Consider the following 21,586-nt stretch of genomic DNA (forward strand, 5'->3'; position numbering starts at 1 on the left):
CGTTCCAAAGGCCTGCATCAACGGCTTTCAGGCTTATGGAGGCCTGGAGATGCTAAATGTGTTTATGTTAATTACCGTGTCAATTACTGTGAGACCGGCAGTATGACAATAACCGTCTGACAAAATTTCATGGCCGCCACAGTACTACCCAGAAACAAGTAAATAATTGTCCAATTATCACCACCGATGTAACATCACCGTAAAACTAGCAGTGCACAAGGACACTTGAACGTAGACAAGAAGATTCATTCACACCAACGGAATTTCTCCATAGTTTTGAAGTCGAATAACTTTCTAACAATACTGTTCACCACCGTGGAAATGAAACCTCAAGCAGTAGGCCTCCCAGTTCCATTTTGTCAACCATAATAAAAACATGGTGATCGGCAGGTAACAAGGGTTTGAATTCCAGAGCCGACTAGGTGAAAAACAACCTAATTGATCCTGTGAAAGTCGCTCTGGATAAGACCATCTGCTAAATGACTAAAATGTCAAATGTAAAAATACTCCCTCCATAAATGATTTTTAACTGGAAGTGCACTTCACTGAATGTATTTTTAAACAAAGTGAAGCATTCATTTTTTCCGTACCTTTCTAAAATGGGAAAACAGCATTGTGTGTGTGTGTTAGTTTATGAGGGGCCTCATGTTGAGTGGAGGGAGGACATACACTTCTCCTGTCTAAAGTTCAGAGAGATAGAGACAGAGAGAGAGAGCGAGAGACAGAGACAGAGAGAGAGAGAGACAGAGAGAGAGAGAGAGAGAGAGAGAGAGAGAGAGAGAGAGAGAGAGAGAGAGAGAGAGAGAGATACAGAGACAGAGAGAGACAGGGAGAGACAGAGAGGGACACACACAGAGAGAGAGAGAGAGAGAGAGAGAGAGAGAGAGAGAGAGAGAGAGAGAGAGACAGAGAGAGAGAGACAGAGAGAGACAGAGAGAGGGGATATGCATAATGTGTACCCATTTCTTAAGCAGTGCAGATCAATATTGTATGAAAGGCAGGCGGGGCACTGCCCTAATGTCTGGCCCAGTCTGCTGCTGGCTCATTAACTCAGTCTCTCTCTCTATCTCTCTATCTCTCTCCCTCTCTGTGCTCCTCTCCCCTTCCTCCCCTCTCTATTTCTTCCTCCCCATATTCTGTTCTCCTTTTTCTGCCTTGCTCTCATCCTCTTAACTTCTGTCTCCCTCCCTCTCTCTCTCTTCCCTCCCGCCCTCCCTCTCTCTTTCCCTTCTGAATCCTGGCTGCTGTTGAAACCATAATGAACAGTATAATTAGTTTCATTAAATCACAGACGATGTAGTGAGGAATTGGACTCTGTTTTCTTGGGAACAGCATAAATAGGCCCATCTTTCCATCCTCCATCCTCCCAACCTCGCTACACTCTATGATCATGTCACTTTAACTGCTGTCACTTCCCTTCTCTTCACCCTCAATTAACCCGATCAGAATATTTGACAGTTCTGATCAACACTTTGATATTGATGTGTTGAAGTATTCAGTGGTACTGTAGTTTTTGTGTGGTTCTATAACTAAGAGAGAATCCCGGATGGTCAGAACCCACAGTACAGATGTCGAATAGTTATTATACACAATGATGTTACTGATTGCTGTCTTGAGCCTATAGCTGTACAATTGAAATATACAATGACTTTAATTGTGTCTCTACCAGCCTGGCAATCAGCCAACAGAAAAGTCCCTCTAGGTTTCATTTTGTAAAGTGTTAAATGACACTTTTTATCAAACAGCAGGGCATAATTAACTTCTGAACTCCCATTTAACAGCAGAAAGGGAGAGATTTAACCACAGGTTAAGTGATATTGTTATTCACAGGCTGTCCTTCGCAAGCTATACCTTTGGCTCTTACAGTCTCTCTCTGGGCCCACTGTTGTTTCCAGCACCGTGCTGTTCTGCCTGGCTACCTTGTTGGCTCCCCAAGGGATCCTTCTTCTCCAGGTGGAGAGCTCACCCCATCACACCCCTGTCTGGCTGACTGGCTGACTTGCTGACTGGATGTCTGTCTGTCTGCCTGTTTGCATGTCTGTTTAGAAGTCTGTCTGCCTGCCTGTATGTCTGTCTGCCTGTCTGTATGTCTGTCTGTCTGCATGTCTGTCTGCCTGTATGTCTGACTGGATGTCTGTCTGTCTGCCTGTCTGCCTGTATGTCTGACTAGATGTCTGTATGCCTGTCTATCTGTATATCTGTCTATCTGTCTGCCTGCCTGTATGTCTGTCTGCCTGTCTGTCTGCATGTCTGTCTACCTGTCTGTATGTCTGTCTGTCTGCATGTCTGTCTGCCTGTATGTCTGACTGGATGTCTGTCTGTATGTCTGTCTGCCTGCCTGTATGTCTGACTGGATGTCTCTCTGTATGTCTGTCTGCCTGTATGTCTGACTAGATGTCTGTCTATCTGCCTGTATGTCTGACTAGATGTCTGTCTGCCTGTCTATCTGTATATCTGTCTATCTGTCTGCCTGCCTGTATATCTGTCTGCCTGTCTGTCTGCATGTCTGTCTACCTGTCTGTATGTCTGTCTGTCTGCATGTCTGTCTGCCTGTATGTCTGACTGGATGTCTGTCTGCCTGCCTGCCTGTATGTCTGACTGGATGTCTGTCTGTCTGCATGTCTGTCTGCCTGTATGTCTGACTGGATGTCTGTCTGTATGTCTGTCTGTCTGCATGTCTGTCTGCCTGTATGTCTGACTGGATGTCTGTCTGTCTGTATGTCTGTCTGCCTGCCTGCCTGTATGTCTGACTGGATGTCTGTCTGTATGTCTGTCTGCCTGTATGTCTGACTAGATGTCTGTCTATCTGCCTGTATGTCTGACTGGATGTCTGCCTGTATGTCTGCCTATCTATCTATCTATCTATCTATCTATCTATCTATCTATCTATCTATCTATCTATCTATCTATCTATCTATCTATCTATCTATCTATCTATCTATCTATCTATCTGTCTGTCTGTCTGTCTGTCTGTCTGTCTGTCTGTCTGTCTGTCTGTCTGTCTGTCTGTCTGTCTGTCTGTCTGTCTGTCTGTCTGTCTGTCTGTCTGTCTGTCTGTCTGTCTGTCTGTCTGTCTGTCTGTCTGTCTGTCTGTCTGTCTGCCTTTCTGTTCCCATGCTTGGGTGGGGGAGGTGGTGCTTAGCATCTGTACAGGAGAGTAAGCAGTAAAGCAACACACACTGAGATCAAATCACATTTTATTTGTCATGTTTCCTAAACAACATGTGTGGACTAACAGTGAAATGCTTACGTCCCCTTCCCAACAACGCAGAGAGAAACAAAATAGAGAAATAATAGAAAATGAATAATAAATAAGCAATGAGTAACAATAACTTGGCTATACACACAGAGTTTATAGAGACATACCCCAAGAGACTTGCAGCTGTAATTGCTGCAAAAGGTGGCTCTTCAAGGTATTACCTTTGTGGGGGTGAATAATTATGCACGCTCAAGTTTTCCGTTTTTTTTGTCTTACTTCTTGTTTGTTTTACAAAAAAAAATATTTTGCATCTTCAAAGTGGTAGGCATGTTGTGTAGATCAAATGATACAAACCCCCCCAAAAAATCAAATTTAATTCCAAGTTGTAAGGCAACAAAATAGGAAAAATGCCAAGGGGTGAATGCTTTCGCAAGCTACTGTACCCATCTCTGTCTGTCTGTATGTCTCTCGCTCTTTTACTATCTCTCTCTATCCATCTCCCTCTGTCTCTCTTCGCTCTCTCTCTATCCATCTCCCTCTGTCTCTCTTCCCTCTCTCTCTATCCATCTCCCTCTGTCTCTCTTCCCTCTCTCTGTCTGTCCATCTCCCTCTGTCTCTCTTCAGTCTCTCTCTATCCATCTCCCTCTGTCTCTCTTCCCTCTCTCTCTATCCATCTCCCTCTGTCTCTCTTCCCTCTCTCTGTCTGTCCATCTCACTCTGTCTCTCTTCCCTCTCTCTGTCTGTCCATCTCACTCTGTCTCTCTTCCCTCTCTCTCTATCCATCTCCCTCTGTCTCTCTTCCCTCTCTCTCTATCCATCTCCCTCTGTCTCTCTTCCCTCTCTCTCTATCCATCTCCCTCTGTCTCTCTTCCCTCTCTCTCTATCCATCTCCCTCTGTCTCTCTTCCCTCTCTCTGTCTGTCCATCTCACTCTGTGTCTCTCTCTATACCTGGTTCTAAGATGCATCCTTTGTCCTGATCTTGTCCACATTCTTATTGTGCCCACATTTCCAGACAGGTGTAGATGATTAAAAGACACATTGTGTTCTGATTTCCTCAGATCTTCCTGACCACCTTCGTAGGTAGTCAGGCACTCATTGTGTCTGGATATCTTACAAATGTAAACGGATCTGGACAGTGAAACCATTTAAATCGTCATTGTCCTGCCTTCTAAAATCATTGACACGTGGCACCATTGACTTATAGCATCAATATCGGTCTTAAAATAAATCAGATTTATTTTGACAGAATAGCTGTCAAATAAATTACTTACAGGGAGTGACAGGGAAATGTGGTCACGATGCAGACACAGTGGGCGGATAAGAGACACATTTTGATACCATGTGTAAACATATTCCTGACAATGTGGGCACAATGTATAAACAAGGCTTCTGTGTGAATGTCACCCCATCTCTCTCTCTCTCTCTCTCTCTCTCTCTCTCTCTCTCTCTCTCTCTCTCTCTCTCTCTCTCTCTCTCTCTCTCTCTCTCTCTCTCTCTCTCTCTCTCTCTCTCTCCGTGCTCCACTTCTCTTGTTGGCTGTCTGCCAGGGACTGGCGTCCCACTGTGAAAGCACCTGTACTAGCTCTCCAGGCTGTCTGCCAGGGACTGGCGCCCCACTGTGAAAGCACCTGTACTAGCTCTCCAGGCTGTCTGCCAGGAACTGGCGCCCCACTGTGAAAGCACCTGTACTAGCTCTCCAGGCTGTCTGCCAGGGACTGGCGCCCCACTGTGAAAGCACCTGTACTAGCTCTCCAGGCTGATTGCCAGGCCTGTACATGGGGTCAAGAAACTTACGGTGGGAGTCGTCTAAGGTCCAATCTGGCCCAAGCAGTCTGCCTAACACCAACCCAGTGCCCAGAGAGGGCGAGAAACTGTCATAACACCGGCAAGGCTGCCAGGATAGGTTGTCACGGAGATGTTGTTGTTCTCACATGATTAACATCACTAAATGTGTGACACTGTTTCAGTGAAGGGCAAGTGGGCCTCTGAGAGAGATACTGGCTGTCCTTTAAAATGAGCAAAACTTCATTAATCTTTCTACAGTGCTTGTTCTCCCCCTTCTTGTCCCAAGTATCAACAACCATTATCTGGGTCATAGGATAATCTTTACTGTCTTAAAAAATATTCTGTCTGTGTGTGTGTGCGTGCGTGCGTGCGTGTGTGTGTGTGTCTGTGTGTGTGTGTGTGTGTGTGTGTGTGTGTGTGTGTGTGTGTGCGTGCGTGCGTGCGTGCGTGCGTGCCTGTCTGTGTGTGTGTGCGTGCGTGCGTGCGTGCGTGCGTGCGTGTGTGTGTGTGTGCGTGTCTGTGTGTGTGTGTGTTCTTAACCCTGTAAACCTTTTAATTTCCCAGAACGGTCAGCTCCAACAGCGCCTGGACAATGTGGAGAGGGACTTCCTCATCTTCAACAGAGAAAGGTCGGACACTCAGTTTCTAATGAGAGAACTTATTGTATGTCCTAACAGAGATATACACTGTATAGTCTACTGAGAACACTCACTATGTACTCTACCGTTAAAAAGTTTGGGGTCACTTAGAAATGTCCTAGTTTTTGAAAGAAAAGCACAGATTCCAAGAACACAGGATGAGATGTTACTATCCTTTGTGCAAGCACTTCCAAGAGTTAATGAATAGTGAGCGTGGTGAAATGTGGGGAGCGCATCGTCAGTAGTGTACCTTTGGTTCCTAGGTTGTTTCGGCCTTTCACACTATACACCCTCCCCAAAGGCAGCCAGCGACAGGGTGATCAATCCTACGCTTGCGTCCCATTCCCAATTAGCCATAGGAGTTGCCTTGTTGTTGATAGCCAACATACCATGGGACTATGCATGGCAGGGGCGTCCTCCTCCCTGAGTCAAGCATTGTTGACCGCATACCTCCTGGCCCTCTCACTTTGGGGCCCAGCTGGGGTCTTTCCTCTTGATCCAGAGCCACTGACTGCTGCCTTCTGCCGTCTCTGATACAGCTTTGATTGCCGAACGCTGGCTCTGGCCCTTAATTCCCAAGTCTCTAAGCAGTCTGGTTGTAGATGTTGCCACAAAACCTATGCAGCCCACCTCCACTGGTCGGACTTCTGTGTTCCAGCCATGATGCTTCGGCAGCTAGATCAGCATAGCGCAGATGTTTTCGCTCATAAGCCTCATCTACTGAGTTTTCCCAGGGTACTGTGAGCTCAATGATGAAGACCTTATTGAGTGAACGGGACCAGAGCACCATGTCAGGTCTTAGGGTGGTGGTTGCGATCTCAGGAGGAAACACAAGTTGCCGGCCAATGTCAGCTAGCATTTTCCAGTCGCGGGCCAAGCGCAGCTGGTCTCGCTCTAATGGTGTAGAGCCGCTCTTCGGTGGTTTAGCCCCTTCGCGGACAAAGTTTGTCCGTAAGGAGTGTGATGCTGCTGTGGGTGGTAGGGAGCTGGTGACAGCTCGCTTGTCCTCCAGGGCGGACGCAAGGTTTTTAAGGACTTGGTTGTGACGCCAAGTGTAGCATCCTTGGGTGAGGCTTGTTTTACACCCTGTGAGAATGTGCCTGAGGTTGGCTGGCATGGAACAGAGGGCACAGTCCGGATCTTCACCATACCATTGGTGAAGATTAACTGGTGTTGGAAGGACGTCATATGTTGCTCAACCGCCTCGCTTCCATGGCCCACAGATCCTTCCAGCTGATCTTCCTCTTCTCCACACTGTCCCATCGAGTCCACTGTCCCTGTTTGGCAAGAGAGACTGCCTTGGCCCACCTTGCAGCCTCCTCCTGATGGCGTACTTCCTGCACTACCATCTTCCGCCGCTCTGGTGCAGTGGCCTTACTCCAAGCAGCACGGCTAGTTAGCCCAAGGCCTCCTCTCCCTTGCTGAACATAACCCACAATGTCAGCATGTCTGAGGGCTGCTGTTGCCTCCTGGACTGCTTTTCCTGGCCTCCATTTGCGCCCAGTTGCCACTGGGTCTCGCGATTCATTCAGTGTCATCTGGAGCCTGGTTTTTGCACACTTGAATTCCTCTGTTAGACTGATGAGGGGCAGCTTGAGGACACCATCTCCATAGAGGCCTATGGTGGTAAGGCATCGTGGAACTCCAAGCCACTTCTTTAAGTAGCCTGTGACTCCTCTTTCCATCTTCTCCACTGTTGAGATTGGAACCTCATACAGTGCTAAGGGCCACAACACCCGGGGTAGGAGACCAAACTGCAGACACCAGGCCTTTAACTTTCCAGGTAGCTGGGTGTTGTCGATGGACTGTAGGCTACTACTGATGTATTTGCGCAGCTGTTGCACCTGGTCTTTGTCCTTCAGGCTTGCATCATACCACCTTCCAAGGCTTTTTACCGGCTGCTCAGACACTGTTGGGATTTCGTCATCTCCGATGAAGAATTTCAGGTCAGAGAGTACTCCCTTCACAATCGAGATGCTGCGTGACTTGGATGGTTTAATCTTCATACGGGCCCAGCTGATGTTCTCCTCAAGTTTTCTGAGCAGTCTCCTGGTGCATGGGACAGTGGTGGTCAATGTTGTAATGTTGTCCATGTAGGCTCTGAGTGGAGTCGACTCGCTGTCCACCAGCAACCCATTTTGAGGATCTGATGATAACCTCCATTGCCATTGTGAATGCCAACAGAGAAATGGTACATCCTGCCATTATACCTACATTCAGGCACTGCCATGAGGTGGTGAACTCTGAGGTGTTGAAGCAGAACTGCAGATCCTGGAAGTACGACTTCACCAGTTTTGTGATGGTGTCCGGTATGTGGAAAAATCTGAAGGCAGACCACAGGAGTTCATGGGGCACAGAGCCAAATGCATTGGCGAGGTCGAGGAAGACTACATGGAGGTCCCTTTTCTCCACCTTGGCCATTTGGATCTGGTGCCAGATCATGCTGGAATGTTCCAAGCAGCCAGAGAACCCTGATATTCCTGTCTTCTGTACAGATGTATCGACGTACGTATTCCTTTGCAGGTACTCGGCCATCCTGTGGGCAATGACCCTAAAGAAGATTTTACCCTCGACATTCAGTAAGGAGATTGGGCGGAATTGGCTGATGTTCACTGCATCCTTCTCCTTAGGGATCAGGACCCCGCCTGCCCTACGCCACACTTTGGGTATTATCTTCTTCTGCCAAGCTGTTCTCATAAGCCTCCAGAGGAACCTCAGGACGTCTGGTGCGTTCTTATACACTGTGTACGGGACTCCATTTGGCCCCGGGGCTGATGCTGTTCTTGCCCGTCGAACTGTGTTTTCCACCTCTTTCCATGTCGGAGGGCTGGTCTCAATATGATGTTCCGGGGGTTCCATGGGTGGGATATCTGATGGGATGGCCAGATGTTCATGTCGCTTTGAGTCAAAGTTTGTTGTTCTCAGGTGCTCCTCTAGGTCTTTCTTTGTTGTTTTTAGAGCTCCACTTTTTTCCTTTGTGAAGAGACTTTTAAGGAACTTGAAGGCATCTTTATAGAACCAAGTTCTAGTTTGTTCTTTCTTCCTTCTGCGTTTCCGTAGGTTCTCTGCTCTACGGAGGGAAGCCAACCAGGTTTTGATGTCAGCCTGAAGTGCCTGTATGCCCTCCTTTTCCACTTCCGAGGCCTTCTTCCACTGTTTTTTAAGCTGCCGCCTTTCTTGAAAGAGGCGCTTGATTTCTTGTTGCCTCCTGGAAACTGATGGGGTTGGAACCTTTCTCCCGCCTTTTGCCTCTTCCACTCCAAATCTTTCTGTCCCGTACTCATAGATGATGTCCCCCATCCTCTCCAACTTCTTCTCCACTGTGCCTCGAAGTTTCTCGAGGGTCAAGGTAAGGTCAGTATTCACTGTTTCCCACAACTTCTTGTTACTGGCGCCAGGCCACTTCACATACGGTCTGTGCCCTGGTAGTCTCCTCTCGACTGCAGGTCTGGGATGCTGGGTGAGTTCCACTCCTGTTGTTGGTTCCACCTCAGTTGCTACTTCGGTGCTTGAGTTTACGTCCTCCATGACAGTGGTACTGATGCACTGCAAACTATGGTTTGCGTCCAGTTGCTGTGCTTCATTCGACTGATTTGATCGCTTTCGCAGAAAGTAATCAATGCGAGTTCTCTGTCTCTCTTTACCCAAACACCCCTTCTTCCCCTGGTGGATCCTCAACCCACGGTGTGATGTAACTTTCCTCCAACCACAGACACATACCTGCATCTGTTTGTGGCCCACTGTTGCAGCAGAACTTGTGACAGTTGCTGTGGTGTTCTCTTGTGCTGTGCTCTCATTACTCGTAGTCGTTTCTAGTCCAGTCGTTACCATGTTGTCAGCCGATGAGTCATCTTCCATTAAAATAACATCAAATTGACCAGAAATACAGTGTAGACATTGTTAATGTTGTAAATGACTATTGTAGCTGGAAACAGCATAGTTTTAATGGAATATCTACATAGGCATACAGAGGTCCATTATCAGCAGCTATCACTCTTGTTTTCCAATGGCACGTTGTGTTAGCTAATCCAAGTTTGCAATTGTAAAAGGCTAATTGATCATTACAAAACCCTTTTGCAATTATGTTATCACAGCTGAAAACTGTTGTCCTGATTAAAGAAGCAATAAAACTGTCCGCCTTTAAACTAGTTGAGTATCTGGAGCATCAGCATTTGTGGTTTCGATTACAGGCTCAAAATGGCCAGAAACAAATAACTTTCTTTTGAAACTCGTCAGTCTATTCTTGTTCTGAGAAATGAAGGCTCTTCCATGTGAGAAATTGCCAAGAAACTAAAGATCTTGTACAACGCTATGTACTACTCCCTTCACAGAACAGCGCAAACTGGCTCTAACCAGAATAGAAAGAGGAGTGGGAGGCCCCGGTGCACAACTGAGCAAGAGGACAAGAACATTAGAGTGTTTTGTTTGAAAAACAAATGCCTCACAAGTCCTAAACTGGCAGCTTCATTAAGTAATACCCTCAAAACTCCAGTCTCAACATCAACAGTGAAGAGATGACTCCGGGATGCTGGTCTTCTAGGCAGAGTTCCTCTGTCCAGTGTCTGTATTCTTTTGCCCATCTTAATATTTTATTTTTATTGGCCAGTCTGAGATATGGCTTTTCTTTGCAACTCTGCCTAGACGGCCAGCATCCCGGAGTCAACTCTGCCTAGACGGCCAGCATCCCGGAGTCAACTCTGCCTAGACGGCCAGCATCCCGGAGTCAACTCTGCCTAGACGGCCAGCATCCCGGAGTCAACTCTGCCTAGACGGCCAGCATCCCGGAGTCAACTCTGCCTAGACGGCCAGCATCCCGGAGTCAACTCTGCCTAGACGGCCAGCATCCCGGAGTCAACTCTGCCTAGACGGCCAGCATCCCGGAGTCAACTCTGCCTAGACGGCCAGCATCCCGGAGTCAACTCTGCCTAGACGGCCAGCATCCCGGAGTCAACTCTGCCTAGACGGCCAGCATCCCGGAGTCAACTCTGCCTAGACGGCCAGCATCCCGGAGTCAACTCTGCCTAGACGGCCAGCATCCCGGAGTCAACTCTGCCTAGACGGCCAGCATCCCGGAGTCAACTCTGCCTAGACGGCCAGCATCCCGGAGTCAACTCTGCCTAGACGGCCAGCATCCCGGAGTCAACTCTTCACTGTTGATGTTCAAAACAAGAGTGATAGCTGCTGATAATGGGCCTCTGTATGCCTATGTAGATATCCCATTAAAAATCAGCCATTTCCAGCTACAATAGTCATTTACAACATTAACAATGTCTACACTGTATTTCTGATCAATTTGATGTTATTTTAATGGACAAAAAAACGTGATTTTCTTTCAAAAACTAGGACATTTCTAAGTGACCCCAAACTTTTGAACGGTGGTGTATGTCCTACAGAGATATATAGTCTACTGTGAAACAATCATGATATGTCCTACAGAGATATATAGTCTACTGTGAAACAATCATGATATGTCCTACAGAGATATATAGTCTACTGTGAAACAATCATGATATGTCCTACATAGATATATAGTCTACTGAGAACAATCATGATATGTCCTACATAGATATATAGTCTACTGTGAAACAATCATGATATGTCCTACAGAGATATATAGTCTACTGTGAAACAATCATGATATGTCCTACAGAGATATATAGTCTACTGTGAAACAATCATGATATGTCCTACATAGATATATAGTCTACTGAGAACAATCATGATATGTCCTACATAGATATATAGTCTACTGTGAAACAATCATGATATGTCCTACATAGATATATAGTCTACTGAGAACAATCATGATATGTCCTACATAGATATATAGTCTACTGTGAAACAATCATGATATGTCCTACATAGATATATAGTCTACTGAGAACAATCATGATATGTCCTACATAGATATATAGTCTACTGAGAACAATCATGATATGTCCTACATAGATATATAGTCTACTGAGAACAATCATGATATGTCCTACATAGATATATAGTCTACTGAGAACAATCATGATATGTCCTACATAGATATATAGTCTACTGAGAACAATCATGATATGTCCTACATAGATATATAGTCTACTGAGAACAATCATGATATGTCCTACAGAGATATATAGTCTACTGAGAACAATCATGATATGTCCTACAGAGATATATAGTCTACTGAGAACAATCATGATATGTCCTACAGAGATATATAGTCTACTGAGAACAATCATGATATGTCCTACAGAGATATATAGTCTACTGAGAACAATCATGATATGTCCTACATAGATATATAGTCTACTGAGAACAATCATGATATGTCCTACATAGATATATAGTCTACTGAGAACAATCATGATATGTCCTACATAGATATATAGTCTACTGAGAACAATCATGATATGTCCTACATAGATATATGTGTGTTCTTAAACCTGGTGGCCTACATTAACACCAAAATGTGGCACCTGCTGTCGCCCCCGATTTATTTTTAAAAATTGTGCAGATTTGATGTCCTCTACTTATGAGTTTCAATGTGGGTTGCCAAAGAACTGTTACATCCTTCTAATAAAATCGGCAGAGCAGTTAGGCCTAAATTAAATGGCTGAAGGCAAAGTATTGGCCACAGTCAACATGACATATTTACAGCAACGATTGCGATAATGAATCCTGTATGTGTCCCCTACTGCTGAGTAACTCCTTGAATGTATGTAACATGATAGAATTTGATGAAAACCCTTTTTAATTTACATATCAATACCAGATAGCAAAACATCTAGCTTTTGTGGGTTTCACCTGATAGGTCAAAGAAAGCTGTAGTGGGAACAGAAGCAACAGGCCTCACCACGACAGAGAAGAACAAGGCTATTGAAGACGGACAGAACAACAACGTGGACCCGGCAGCCTACATATCAGGATAGTGGACTACGGCTTTAGCCCGAAGTCGCTACGTGTAGCTGGCCCCAGCTTGTAGATCAACACCCAATCTCCCACTCTCCCTCTGCCGCCGGCCGGTGTAGGCACTCAGATTGACCTTTAACCTTGACACATTCCCCAACAGCCAGCCACTATACCCAGACTGCTGGAGGTCACATAAACTACTACTTTACAGAGTGAGTGGCACCTGACCTAGAGCAGACAGACAGACCCTGACTCTTTCTTCTTTTCCTAGCCCAGGGATGTGGCCTCTCAGTGGTCACCCCTTCTTACACTCTGCCCTACCCTGACTTGGTCTGACTTGGCCTGATGCACCATGATCCCCTGGAGCTCCCCTCCCTCCACCAAGTCAGCCAGGCCCAGAAAATGATTTGCCTGCCAACCCAGCAGGAAGCAGAGACAGACAGGATACAGCCACCATGCCTGCTAAGCTGAGGCTAGGCTCAGTCCAGGAAGAAAATGAAGCCTGATGTTGACAAATAGGATACTATGTCTGCAGTACATGAAAACAGAGAAAGGGGGTGTAAGTTGCCTCACAAAAAATGAATAATAATTAGAGATGAGATATACTGCCTTTGTTTTCAAGACACCAACCACAGATTCCTCTTGGAATACAAAGGGAACCACTGACTTCAGCAGAGACAGAGTTTACTTAATGAGTCTCTGTGATGACGTTAGGCATCACTTGTGCCTCTCAAGCGAACCAAGATGATGGGTACTTGACATGGACATTTGGGATATAAATATTTATAGATAAATAGATATTTGTTGTCTGTTCCGCACAGAAAATAGCTTTGCACACGCTTCTCCATTAATCGTCGAGGTCAAAGTGTTCTCTTCTGTTTAATATAGGGGTGCCGTATAGCTCCTACTGTATATGACACCTGATTGGCTTCCCCATGCAGACAATGATAATCATATATGTAGTCTCACCATCCTGTTGTTCAATATGTGCTTGGAAAATAGCTTTGCCAGTCTTTTGACCCTTTCTGCAATACAATGACATATTATCCAAGGCTTTCTCTGTCCCAGGTTATCAGATCTCCTATTGGCACCTTTATAACAACCATTATCGGTACAGATATTCTAACTATTGTAGGTTTTGATAAATGTATGTCATTCAGGGGCCCAATGAAAGCAGAGTTGTAAGATGAGTTCTCTATTTGGTTTTTCATTTGTTGTCACTGTGTGGACTATTACCTGTAAATGTGGTCAAGCAGCGATTATAAAAGTTGTGCCTTAATGTAATACTTTTCTTTGGGACCCCGACCTTATTATTTTATTAAATACACAAAATGAGCAGTTAGGTAACATCTGGGAATTCAAAAAAAGGAAAAGTTCACCAGTGGTTTTTTTTGCTATTGAAAAGTAGCACAGTAATAAAGTGCTTTAGGGGTTACCTAACTAACTGCTTGTTTGTTTGTTTTTGTTTGAATAAATAGCCAGATAAGAACTGTGGCCTTGTGTGGATTTAGCAACAGTTGGAGGCATTGTTTAAAAAGACTGAAAAACATCATTGTAAAAGAGAAAAAAAAGTTGCATTCATCTCCTCCTGTGCAGACTGCCTTGGGTCATATCACAGCACTTCCCAATCCTATTACCTGGAGCTGTGCCCCTCTATATGGAGTATAGTGGTTATGGTGGGTATGGGATCTCTATATGGAGTATAGTGGTTATGGTGGGTATGGGATCTCTATATGGAGTATAGTGGTTATGGTGGGTATGGGATCTCTATATGGAGTATAGTGGTTATGGTGGGTATGGGATCTCTATATGGAGTATAGTGGTTATGGTGGGTATGGGATCTCTATATGGAGTATAGTGGTTATGGTGGGTATGGGATCTCTATATGGAGTATAGTGGTTATGGTGGGTATGGGATCTCTATATGGAGTATAGTGGTTATGGTGGGTATGGGATCTCTATATGGAGTATAGTGGTTATGGTGGGTATGGGATCTCTATATGGAGTATAGTGGTTATGGTGGGTATGGGATCTCTATATGGAGTATAGTGGTTATGGTGGGTATGGGGCGGCAGGGTAGCCTAGTGGTTAGAGCGTTGGACTAGTAACCGGAAGGTTGCAAGTTCAAACTGAGCTGACAAGGTACAAATCTGTCGTTCTGCCACTGAACAGGCAGTTAACCCACTGTTCCTAGGCCGTCATTGAAAATAAGAATTTGTTCTTAACTGGCTTGCCTAGTTAAATAAAGGTTAAATAAAAAATAAAAGAAATAAAAAATATGGAGTATAGTGGTTATGGTGGGTATGAATCTCTATATGGAGTATAGTGGTTATGGTGGGTCTGTACCTCTATATGGAGTATAGTGGTTATGGTGGGTATGAATCTCTATATGGAGTATAGTGGTTATGGTGGGTATGAATCTCTATATGGAGTATAGTGGTTATGGTGGGTATGAATCTCTATATGGAGTATAGTGGTTATGGTGGGTATGAATCTCTATATGGAGTATAGTGGTTATGGTGGGTCTGTACCTCTATATGGAGTATAGTGGTTATGGTGGGTATGAATCTCTATATGGAGTATAGTGGTTATGGTGGGTCTGTACCTCTATATGGAGTAGAGTGGTTATGGTGGGTATGAATCTCTATATGGAGTATAGTGGTTATGGTGGGTATGAATCTCTATATGGAGTATAGTGGTTATGGTGGGTATGAATCTCTATATGGAGTATAGTGGTTATGGTGGGTCTGTACCTCTATATGGAGTAGAGTGGTTATGGTGGGTATGAATCTCTATATGGAGTATAGTGGTTATGGTGGGTATGAATCTCTATATGGAGTATAGTGGTTATGGTGGGTATGAATCTCTATATGGAGTATAGTGGTTATGGTGGGTCTGTACCTCTATATGGAGTATAGTGGTTATGGTGGGTATGAATCTCTATATGGAGTATAGTGGTTATGGTGGGTATGAATCTCTATATGGAGTATAGTGGTTATGGTGGGTATGAATCTCTATATGGAGTAGAGTGGTTATGGTGGGTATGAATCTCTATATGGAGTATAGTAGTTATGGTGGGTATGAATCTCTATATGGAGTATAGTGGTTATGGTGGGTATGAATCTCTATATGGAGTATAGTGGTTATGGTGGGTCTGTACCTCTATATGGAGTATAGTGGTTATGGTGGGTATGAATCTCTATATGGAGTATAGTGGTTATGGTGGGTATGAATCTCTATATGGAGTATAGTGGTTATGGTGGGTATGAATCTCTATATGGAGTATAGTGGTTATGGTGGGTATGAATCTCTATATGGAGTATAGTGGTTATGGTGGGTCTGTACCTCTATATGGAGTATAGTGGTTATGGTGGGTATGAATCTCTATATGGAGTATAGTGGTTATGGTGGGTATGAATCTCTATATGGAGTATAGTGGTTATGGTGGGTATGAATCTCTATATGGAGTATAGTGGTTATGGTGGGTATGAATCTCTATATGGAGTATAGTGGTTATGGTGGGTCTGTACCTCTATATGGGGCGGCAGCGTAGCCTAGTGGTTAGAGCGTTGGACTAGTAACCGTTAAACACTAGACCTGTAGTTGAGGGTTAAACACTAGACTTGCAGTTGACGGTTAAACACTAGACCTGTAGTTGAGGGTTAAACACTAGACCTGTCATTGAGGGTTAAACACTAAACCTGTAGTTGAGGGTTAAACACTAGACCTGTCATTGAGGGTTAAACACTAAACCTGTAGTTGAGGGTTAAACACTAGACCTGTCATTGAGGGTTAAACACTAGACCTGTCATTGAGGGTTAAACACTAAACCTGTAGTTGAGGGTTAAACACTAGACCTGTCATTGAGGGTTAAACACTAGACCTGTCATTGAGGGTTAAACACTAGACCTGTAGTTGAGGGTTAAACACTAGACCTGTAGTTGAGGATTAAACACTAGACCTGTCATTGAGGGTTAAAAGCTAGAATTAATGATGGCAGGTAGATAAACAAATGCATGTATGATTGGTTCCATCTCTATGCTTGGTGTGTGATCAATTTTCTATTATATACTACAATGAAACACTGCCACCTGGTGTTTGTGAGTAGTCTACTTAAAGACATTTTACCTTGGCATCAAGGGCAGTTTATTTATTCCCTGCCAACAGTAGACTGAGAAAACAGGATTTAGTTGTACTCAGATGTCAAAGACGTGAAATGAAATATGGTGTTTACAAAAATCCTTTCACCTTTAATTTATTTATGTCTATGCTAATCCAGTAATCTATTTCAAATAAAGATGAGGATAAGAAAATGTGGTCATGACTCATTGTGTGTACAATGGTAGTATTTTGCCATGCCGAGGGTTGGATGAGTCCGTGTTAATGATGTGTCACTGATATGTTGGAACTGAGGTAAGCACTACTGAGAATGTACTGTTTTTTAAAGTATTGGTTTTGCCCTTTATGCCTGAATTGGCACAGGGGAACCACAGAACACCCACAATAAAATGATCTAGAGAGAGAGAGAGAGAGAGAGAGAGAGAGAGAGAGAGAGAGAGAGAGAGAGAGAGAGAGAGAGAGAGAGAGAGAGAGAGAGCGCTGTGTGCTCTCTGTCTCTCTAGAACACTCTTATGTTGTGTGTAAATCCCTCAGTAGCCTTAACAGCTAGCTATCTGGATGAGTGACAGGGCTCTAACACATTAAGGACCTTATCACTGTGAGCCAAAAGGACAAACTGATGAAAACAGTGATAATTCAGACCCATACACAGCACTGGGTGGGACAGAGACACACTGGAGAACGGCACCAAAGAGAATAGGCTAAGTATAGCACCCCCCAGACTACCCATACAATCAAGTGTAGTCCCGTGGAAACAGGAAGCACAGTTTAGGCTTGATTTGTTTGTCTGATGTGTTTTTATGAGAGGGCTTGGGTGCACTTCCTCCTCCAGATTTGGCTCCAGTATTTGTTGTTACAGATATAAGATCTTAATTTGATTACCATGTTGCAGGAGAACTTTCCGCAATGCAGGAAATGTAAAACTTGTAGTGTATTTCATGTTTAAAAAGGCATCTGAAGTTTGTCATTTCCACTTTGACATTTCAGACTTGATTTTCCCTTACGAAGAATCAACCCCTACAAAAATGTCCATGAATTATAATCCACATAATAATTCAAATTTCCCGTTGTAGCAAACTGACTCAAATTAAGATCCTACATCTGTACAAAGAATGGTGAGCTCAACAAGTAATTTGGGGGGGAACCATTTTAGCCACTGTTTCCTTAGTGAATAGCACTGTATGCTTCAAAGCTGTGCATGCGCTGAGATTTTGTCTTAGGGCACTTTCAGGCTTTTATGTAGCCTGTGCTGAGTTTATCATACTGCTATGCACCTCTCATTATTTCTGAGCTCCTACACCCCTTAGAAAAACAGAGGTTATGTTCAGAGCTGCTTAGGTCATTGTGCACTACAGCCAAAGTCGTGCTGCCTGTATCTGATTATTAACTCTCCTATACTGAAGGACAAACAGGTATTGTAATCTAGACGGGTTTTGGTTCTACCTCGGCCCTGATATTAAAAGCTGTAGTATCAGTTGTTGATCTTGCCAGATATGAAATCAAAGCTATAGTCCTCGAGTCGCGAACCCAGATATCATTATGTGACCTCTCTCTCTCTCTCCCACCTTCAATCGTGTTCCTCAGCAGATGAAGGACGAGACATTACCTGTTAATACAGCAGTTACATGCTTCATGTGGTTTTCCCATTCACTGCAACTCCGACTGTGGCCAACTTCTCCCCAGATCCCCTTAAAGACAAACACCCATCAATCTTCCATGGTGGGCTCTGAGCTCTGAACTGATCCATCACTCCTCCATGGTGGGCTCTGAGCTCTGAACTGATCCATCACTCCTCCATGGTGGGCTCTGAGCTCTGAACTGATCCATCACTCCTCCATGGTGGGCTCTGAGCTCTGAACTGATCCATCACTCCTCCACGGTGGGCTCTGAGCTCTGAACTGATCCATCACTCCTCCATGGTGGGCTCTGAGCTCTGAACTGATCCATCACTCCTCCATGGTGGGCTCTGAGCTCTGAACTGATCCATCACTCTTCCATGGTGGGCTCTGAGCTCTGAACTGATCCATCACTCCTCCATGGTGGGCTCTGAGCTCTGAACTGATCCATCACTCCTCCATGGTGGGCTCTGAGCTCTGAACTGATCCATCACTCCTCCATGGTGGGCTCTGAGCTCTGAACTGATCCATCACTCTTCCATGGTGGGCTCTGAGCTCTGAACTGATCCATCACTCCTCCATGGTGGGCTCTGAGCTCTGAACTGATCCATCACTCCTCCATGGTCGGCTCTGAGCTCTGAACTGATCCATCACTCCTCCATGGTGGGCTCTGAGCTCTGAACTGATCCATCACTCTTCCATGGTGGGCTCTGAGCTCAGAACTGATCCATCACTCCTCCATGGTGGGCTCTGAGCTCTGAACTGATCCATCACTCCTCCATGGTCGGCTCTGAGCTCTGAACTGATCCATCACTCCTCCATGGTGGGCTCTGAGCTCTGAACTGATCCATCACTCTTCCATGGTGGGCTCTGAGCTCTGAACTGATCCATCACTCTTCCATGGTGGGCTCTGAGCTCTGAACTGATCCATCACTTTCCAACATTCACAGGGTAATCTGGGTGTTTCCTTGAATGAGATACACTGAGTATACAAAACATTAGGAACGTCGTACTATTATTGATCTGCACCCCTTTTTGCCCCCAGAACAGCCTCAGTTGGTTGGGCCATGTACTCTACAAGGTGTCAAAAGCGCACCACACAGATACTGGCCCATGTTGACTTCAATGCTTCAATGCCAAGTTGGCTAGATTTCCTTTGGATGGTGGACCGTTCCTGACACACAGAAGAAACTGTTGAGCGTGAAAAACCCATTGCCGTTCTTGACACACTCAAACCAGTGCACCTGGCACCTAATAACATAGTCACTTTTTTATGGAACCGTTAATTAACTAAGCAAGTCAGTTAAGAACAAAGTCTTATTTACAATGCAGCCTACCCTGCCCAAACGACACTAGGCCAATTGTCCACCGACCTATGGAACTCCCAATTACAGCTGGATGTGATACAGCCTGGAATCAAACCAGGGACTGTAGAGACACCTCTTGCACTGAGATGCAGTGCCTTAGACCGCTGTGCCACTCGAGAGCCCACTTAAATATTTTGTCTTGCCCATTCACCCTCTGAATGGCACACATACAGTTGAAGTTGGAAGTTTACATACACCTTAGCCAAATACATTTAAACTCCATTTTTCACAGTTCCTGACATTTAATCCTAGTAAAAATTCCCTGTCTTAGGTCAGTTAGGATCACCACTTTAATTTAAGAATGTGAAATGTCAGAATAATAGCAGAAATATTTATTTCTTTCAGATTTTATTTCTTTCATCACATTCCCAGTGGGTCAGAAGTTTACACACTCAATTAGTATTTAGTAGCATTGCCTTTAAATGGTTTAACTTGGGTCAAACGCTTCAGGTAGCCTTCCACAAGCTTCCCACAATAAGTTGGGTGGATTTTGGCCCATTCCTCCTGACAGAACTTGTGTAAATGAATCAGGTTTGCTTGCTCGCACACGGTTTTTCAGTTCTGCCCACACATTTTCTATGGGATTGAGGTCAGGGCTTTGTGATGGCCACACCAATACCTTGACTTTGTCCTTAAGCTATTTTGCCACAACTTTGGAAGTATGCTTGGGGTCATTGTCCATTTGGAAGACCCATTTGTGAACAAGCTTTAACTTACTGACTGATGTCTTGAGATGTTGCTTCAATATATCCACATAATTTTCCTCCTCATGATGCCATCTATTTTGTCAAGTGCACCAGTTCCTCCTGCAGCAAAGCACCCACAACATGATGCTGCCACCCCCGTGCTTCATGGTTGGGATGGTGTTCTTTGGCTTGCAAGCCTCCGACCTTTTTCTTCCAAACATAACAATAGTCATTATGGCCAAACAGTTCTAGTGGCTTCTTCCTTGCTGAGCGGCCTTTCAGGTTATGTCAATATAGGACTCGTTTTACTGTGGATATAGATACGTTAGTACCCTTTCCTCCTTTGCTGTTGTTCTGGGAATGATTTGCACTTTTCGCACCAAAGTATGTTCATCTCTAGAAGACAGTACACGTCTCCTTCCTGAGTGGTATGACAGCTGCGTGGTCCCATGGTGTTTATACTTGCGTACTGTTGTTTGTACAGATGAACGTGGTACCTTCAGGCATTTAGAAATTTCTCCCAAGGATGAACCAGACTTGTGGAGGTCTACAATTTTTTTGGCTTATTTCTTTGTCAAGCAAAGAGGCATTGAGTTTGAAGGTAGGCCTTGAAATACATCCACAGGTACACCTCCAATTGACTCAAATTATGTCAATTAGCCTATCAGAAGCTTCTAAAGCCATGACACAATTTTCTGGAATTTTCCAAGCTGTTTAAAGGCACAGTCAACTTAGTGTATGTAAACATCTGACCCACTGGAATTGTGATACATTGAATTATAAGTGAAATAATCTGTCTGTAAACAATTGTTGGAAAAATGACTTGTGTCATGCACAAAGTAGATGTCCTAGCCGACATGCCAAAACTATAGTTTGTTACCAAGAAATTTGTGGAGTGGTTGAAAAACAAGTTTTAATGACTCCAACCTAAGTGTATGTAAACTTCTGACTTCAACTGTATACAATTCATGTCTCAAGGCTAACAAATCCTTATTTAACCTCCTCTTCATATACACTGGTTGAAGTGGATTTAACAAGTGACATCAATAAGGGATCATAGTTTTCACCTGGATTCACCTGGAAAGAGCAGGTGTTCCTAATGTTTTGTACGCTCAGTGTATGCTCGTCATAGAGCCTAGTTGAAGTCAAGCTGGACGATCATCTACAATAAGAATAACAGTCATCTTAATGGGATTTCTCCTCAAAGGATCTCTTTCCCCCCATACTGTATAAGCTCATCTGTTGTAAATGGGCATATAAAATAACTGGTCACTGACAG

At 44.5% G+C, this 21,586-nt stretch overlaps 1 protein-coding gene across 1 annotated transcript in view; it reads left to right on the plus strand.

Annotated features, from left to right (window-relative positions):
• LOC124025383 (serine/threonine-protein kinase 32A-like) overlaps positions 1 to 16,816 on the plus strand; it is a gene marked incomplete at its 5' end in the record, with an annotated part of 43,461 nt that extends 26,645 nt beyond the window's left edge. The window contains 2 exons of the mRNA XM_046338871.1: positions 5,550 to 5,614; positions 12,423 to 16,816. Coding sequence (XP_046194827.1) covers positions 5,550 to 5,614; positions 12,423 to 12,540 — 183 coding nt within the window. The remainder of the gene's footprint in view (positions 1 to 5,549; positions 5,615 to 12,422) is intronic.
• Positions 16,817 to 21,586: the final 4,770 nt, after the last annotated feature.

The sequence above is a fragment of the Oncorhynchus gorbuscha genome, unplaced genomic scaffold, assembly GCF_021184085.1.
Source record: "Oncorhynchus gorbuscha isolate QuinsamMale2020 ecotype Even-year unplaced genomic scaffold, OgorEven_v1.0 Un_scaffold_2236, whole genome shotgun sequence".
In the NCBI taxonomy this organism is placed as follows: Eukaryota; Metazoa; Chordata; class Actinopteri; order Salmoniformes; family Salmonidae; genus Oncorhynchus; species Oncorhynchus gorbuscha.